Source organism: Etheostoma spectabile, chromosome 4 (genome assembly GCF_008692095.1).
Source record: "Etheostoma spectabile isolate EspeVRDwgs_2016 chromosome 4, UIUC_Espe_1.0, whole genome shotgun sequence".
Classification (NCBI taxonomy): domain Eukaryota; kingdom Metazoa; phylum Chordata; class Actinopteri; order Perciformes; family Percidae; genus Etheostoma; species Etheostoma spectabile.
In genome coordinates, this window is record NC_045736.1 from 7,358,070 (window position 1) to 7,364,133 (window position 6,064).

Sequence of the window (6,064 nt, forward strand, 5' to 3'; positions counted from 1 at the left end):
GAATTCATGTGTCTCTGTTGTCACACACTGTCAGATGTATCAGCGTTGGATGTATACAACCACTACTGAAGTACCCTTGTAAAGTATGACTGCGTCCCGTATTTTATTTTTTGTTAAATATAATACGTGCATTTGCACTAATCTATTTATTGTACACAGGTCACAGACCTATATGGCAAAAATTAAGGAGCACCTTCAATTAGCGTGCCGAAGTGATTCTGACATCGCTGTGCATTCGATGAACTAGGTGGGGGTGGAAGTGGATGGCACCAAAGTTGGGGGGGGGGCGCAGAGTTTTTTGGGGTGGTTTGTTGCAGCACGTGGAGAAAGGATTGGTCTGGGACTATATAATGGAACCTGGGAGACAGAATGGGAGGGAATTGAGGCTCAGATTTCAGCCTAACAGGGGGGTAAGGGGCCGGACTGATATTTGGGAATATACGATTCATTGAAGGCAACGGGGACATAAAACTACAGCGTCTGACCCGAAGCGGTCGGTGCTGATTTTCTGCTGCAGGTCCGGGTCCTGCCGCTGGATTCCCCCGTTTTTGGGAACTGTGAATGTTGAATGGTTTGCCTTTTGTAATTGGGGACACACACACTAAGCCTGAGAGAAGCATCCGATATCTTCGCACCTTTCTTTCTCCCTCGCGGGCCCTGCATGTCTAATATTTAGACATGTTCAGCTTTATGGATTCCAGGACTGTACTGCTACTTGTAGCAACCCAAGTCTGTCTATTAACTGTTGTAAGATGTCAAGACGAGAACGACCGTAAGTGACTGTTTTATTTTTGTCAAAGAGCTGAAATGATGAAAAGCTTAAGTAATGTCAAGGTGCATATAGTTATTCTGCAGCAGGTTTATCTTTAAGCAAATCACCTGATCTTCGAATAGTTTAATGCTTGGCTTGGTGCTTTGAGTCATTTGGTTATTCCCTCGAACCTTTTACGCACAGAAAGTCCATGGTTATTTGAATACTCAGTGGCATGACGAGTGTTCTAGTTGGTAATAGCTGTGGTGTTGATCTTACTGTACCTGAAAGGTGTGATAAAACTTACTATATCGGAGTTGTGGACGTGCGTAAAAGTGATGCCATGGATGGAGAGTTTCCAAAATAACGCGCACAGAGCGTGTTTGTTTTCTTGCTTCTGTAGAGTTATTTTTGATTAAATTTAATTTTTTGTTGCAGTATTTATTCATTCTTGTTAAAGTTTACTTTATGGAAAGAAAAAATCATAAAGATTCCGATTATGATCCCTTACAGGGGAGCCCAATGCCTTCCCCTAGCTCTTTCTTTTTTTTTAGGTTAAGCTGCCAGACACCTGTGGGTGCTTTAGAGGCATTCGACGGGTTCTCATTTTTGCTGCAGATTCACGTAATGTCGAGGGGGAGAGGAGGAGCGGATGGGAAAAAAGTGAAAGGTGGTGAGGTTCAGGAGCCTTTGGTGAAAGTGTTCACATTCCATTGCTGTCAGAGGGCATCCAGGCGAATCCTGGCTTGTTGGTGCAGAAAGGTCTAATAACTGGAAATTCCATAAAAAAGGTTCTTTGATGTGATAATTTAACATTCTCTCCATTATTATCCCTCATATTGCCATCAGTCTTTCTACTGTTTCTGCAGGTTCTTTTTTAAAATTAATATTCATCATCATTATTGATTTTAGTATCCACAAGAGTTTTGAGAGTAAAGCATGCAGATTGGAGCCAGAAATAATGTTCCATATGATTTCCAGGTTCCTTCTGTGTAAAGGATTACCCATAAGCTGTGACAGTCAGCGCAGAGAGAGAGAGAGAGAGAGAGAGAGAGAGAGATAGAGAAAGAGAGAGATAAAGAGAGAGATAGAGAGAGAGAGAGAGAGAGAGAGAGAGATAAAGAGAGAGAGAGAGAGAGCGAGAGAGAGAGAGAAGATGTCAGGGATAGGTGATTGGAAAAATATAAGCGACTTTGTTCACACAATAAGCAAAGTCAAGCTTTTAAAGCAAAGAAAGGTGTATTTTCCAAGAAGAAAGAGAAAAAGGGGGAAAATTCCCAAAGCAACTGCAAGTCTCAGGTTACCTTTTCAGATATATAGTCCCTTGGATATAATGCCTTTTTTTTCGCTCAGTGTTAACAAGAGGAAGAAATGTATCTGGGAGACGCTAAAGTGGTAAAGAGTTCTGACTGTGACCTTAGCACAGCAGGTTCAATTGAGACAGGGGACATTTCTTTACCTCTCATATTTGTGGCCACTGACTGAGTGTCCATGTAGATGAGGAGGCCATTAAGCTAATTAGATGAGGGTAGAAGGGCATAAAAGTTACTAAATACGATAAAAGACAGAGTTGACTCCACTGTCTTCAAAGTACACATGGGTTCACTTTACAATTTTCATTGTTCATTTTACTCCCCTGGAAAACAGTATGGCTGCCAACACATGGCAGAGGAGACTTACAAATTATCCTCAGTGTCGAAAAGCTAGCTTTCTATCAACTCTGCAGTAAACTGAGGAGCCCTTGTCCCAGAATATCAGGAGAATCTTTCATATTTGAGCGAATGAACAGACAGGTGCAGTCTTTTGACAGTGCATCCAGGCCTGTAAAACTAAATGTCAAACCTGCAAGATATGAGCATAAAAGCGGACCTTTTTTGCTTCTCTCTGGCATATTTGAATTGGCATCTGACACAGCTATGACTTCCAGATGGGGTTTAAAATGTGCCCCATGTTTATACAAGGCAGTAGTTTGTGAATTGCCCACTCTGTCCTGTTCCAGAAAGACCTCATTCATTGCTGCTGAGGTCCGCCAGGTTACCTAGACTTAAGCAGTGCTCAAAGGTAAATATAGCTACTGTACTTGCTCCTTCCCTTCTCACGCTCTCAGCAGCCTGCACCCCGAGGCTTTTCTTTTGGTGGGACGACCACTTTTACCCCTTGTGCAGGTTCAGTGGCTGCAATCAGAGCGTTTCTTTCAGCAACCTTCTGTTGACTTTTTTGGAAGCTGTCAGACTGGAAAATTGACAGGAATATGGCTAATTACTGAGTTTGTTGTTAAACATTCTTGAGTGGCGTCATTTAGAGCAAGTACAGTACCTGTATTGAAACATGCCTCACCTTCATCATGTTCAGCTATGCTCTCTTTAACAAGTTGTGGTCTGACACAAAAAAATCCAAACATTTTTCAGTTAGGCTACTGAATGCAAAATCTGTTTAGGGTGTCTCCCGCAATGTAAACTAACTATATTTTTAACTTGTGGAGGAATTTAGGCACATAGTCTGCAGCTCCTGTGAAGTTATTGGAGGTCACGCAGGTCTTTCTCAGTGCTGATTCTATGACGTTACACTGCCACCCTGAGGCTTTTTGAGAGGTTGCATGCTTGTGTATGTTAATTTAATAACTGGACTCGGTATTGGTTATTGATGAATGGAATGATAGCACAATATTTCTTTTTGTTTTTAAGATGATTTTTTGGGACATTTGAACTTTTATTTGATAGCGTGTAGTTGAGAGGAAGACAGAGGGTGACATGCAACAGAGGTGCAACAGCTGGATTTAAGCCGAGAAGGTTGTGGTTTACAAAGACTAGAGCTGCAACAATTAGTTGATTCATTGATTAGTCAATCAACAAAACAATAACCTGCATCTATTTTGATAATTGATTATTTGTTTTAGTCATTTTTTAATCCAAAACAGCAAATATTTGCTTGTGCTCACGTGTGTCAATGTAATGCTTTTTTTGTCATAAATAATAGTAAAATGAATATATTTAGGTTTTGGACTGTTAAACCGTTGCTGTATGAAAGAGGCAACTTAAGTTCATCTTTTTGGGGGGCTGTGGGATACTATTACAGCCATTTTTCACTTTGAAATGATTAGTCAGGGAAAGAATTGGCAAAAGAATCGCTAATGAAAGTAATAGTTAGTTGATGTCCTACGTAGATGCTGTTTAGCACCCTAGGCCATTGTGATACCCCAGAAGATTTTTATTTGTAGAAATTCTGATGATAAGAAGTCCCTTTGTTGCCATCTCCCATCCTAACTAGCTCAAATTCTGGGGTTACTGTTTTAATTTGGTTTAATATTTGCAAAATGTTTAACACTTTGGAGATCCTGTTGATACGCTGCATATGTGTTTACCACCTAAACAAAATTTGATTTACTTTGCTTTATATCTTAAAGACATTGAATGACTAACAGTAAATACAATAGTTGTTGTTTATGAGTAACACATTGCAGTGACTGCCGTTTATACCTGATGCATAATCTCCTTTTTCCTCCTTCCATCCACCTTCCTGGGCCTCTGTGTGACCCTCTCTATGACCTCACACACAGAGGAGGATGTTTTTAGCTGTACACAAGATGGACAGCGCTATAGTGACAAGGATGTATGGAAACCAGAGCCTTGTCGCATCTGTGTGTGTGACACTGGAACCGTCCTGTGTGATGAAATTGTCTGCGAGGAGCTAAAAGACTGCCCCAAACCTGAAATCCCATTTGGAGAGTGTTGCCCCATCTGCGCAGCTGACCAGGCTCCACCCATTGGTCGTAATTTATTTATCTCACACCTCTTCATAAATAAATTACTCTACAAAATCATATTGTTTATTCTGGGGAGAAAATAATAGATGGAGTATTTGGTATTGATCAAAGGTTGGCCATTAACTATAAAACACTTTAGTACTAAAGCAAGTCTGTACTATATGTCAACCTTTGATTTGAATACAGTTTTCTATCCCCAAAGCAAACAAATGATAAGGAACAAATTACAACTGTGACACATCTGACCAAATTTCAAGCACAAATGCTACCTCAACGTAAAATTTCCATAGCTGGCTCACCTTGGCCCCATCTTGTTTGAATACTCTATCCTTCCTTGAGTATCATGAAAACATGTGGGAGTCATTAAGGAAATACCTCAGTCAAGCAGACACTGCCTCACAGTTCTACTCTATATCCTCTCTGAGGATTTCTGCAGATCTGATGGCAAGAAAAACTGTGACAAACTCTGTGAAGGAGCTATTCACCACATTTAAAACTGCCATTTTCTCCTGAGAAAAAAGGTCAACTTTGGAAATAAAAACACAGTCAGTTGAGGAGCATTCGTAAAAATCAGAAGTGTCACTGTTTGCAATGCATGCTTGTGGATTAAAATGCTTTATAAAACACTGATCTTCCATTAAAAGCAGAATTAGTTGCTTATTAAGAAGTATGTACAGCATCATTTTAAGTTATCAACCACCTGAAAATAAGGCTCTCTATCGAACCTCAATACGTTTTTTACTAACCGAAATGTGTCCAACTATCAAACACTGTCAAGTGTCCAAAGTTGTTACTAAACATCTGTCAGATTCATAATATTGTTTACTAGTTCTTGATTAAAATCTAAATTATGCAGATTAGTACATTTTTGGATTCAAATGCCTTGAACCGCTATTTAAATTTAGACATTTTACATTTGAAAAGTGTAACTTCTTTCATTAACTGAACATAGGGTTTTCTAGACAAATTCAGATTTTTTTCTCAAATTAAGGTACCAACTGGTATAAGTGTTTTGGTATAAGTAAACACATTGGCACTAGCATCAACAAACAATTCTCAATAATACCCAGCTTTACCTAAAAGAAAAATATGCAAAGTCATAATTTATCAATATTGCTACTTAACAACTACTACTTAGAATGCTTTGGGTCTATTAAAAACAATAAGCTATTGTAATTCTTTTGCTTCCTACTATTACATTTTATTTGCAGCCGCTTTGCTTTTGCTTTAAGCTCTTAAGATGGTGATTTAACCAACACTTTTTCAATCCTGATGGGCTTTTTGGGTGCTAAACATATGATTTGGTGGTGGTCATTAGAGTTTAATTTAGGAAAGTACAATTGGCTATCAGCATGTATAGACTTTCTGGATATCAGGGAAATACTGTGTAACCCTCAGGGATTGGTCTATGTAATAACTGTGATCTGTTTTTCCCTCTAACCCGCTTGACCACATAACAGGAACACCTGGAGCGAAGGTGAGACCCTGTAGGATATTAAGATGCTGTGTGTGTGTGTGTGTGTGTGTGTGTGTGTGTGTGTGTGTGTGTG

At 39.5% G+C, this 6,064-nt stretch overlaps 1 protein-coding gene across 2 annotated transcripts in view; it reads left to right on the forward strand.

Annotated features, from left to right (window-relative positions):
• Positions 1 to 438: 438 nt before the first annotated feature.
• col2a1b (collagen, type II, alpha 1b) overlaps positions 439 to 6,064 on the forward strand; it is a 47,512-nt gene continuing 41,886 nt past the window's right edge. Inside the window, exons 1-3 of one of the 2 annotated variants that reach the window (XM_032514481.1) lie at positions 439 to 772; positions 4,308 to 4,517; positions 5,975 to 5,991. In XM_032514481.1, coding sequence (XP_032370372.1) covers positions 679 to 772; positions 4,308 to 4,517; positions 5,975 to 5,991 — 321 coding nt within the window. In that variant the 5' untranslated portion in view covers positions 439 to 678. The remainder of the gene's footprint in view (positions 773 to 4,307; positions 4,518 to 5,974; positions 5,992 to 6,064) is intronic. The other variant, XM_032514482.1, reaches the window with a different exon arrangement.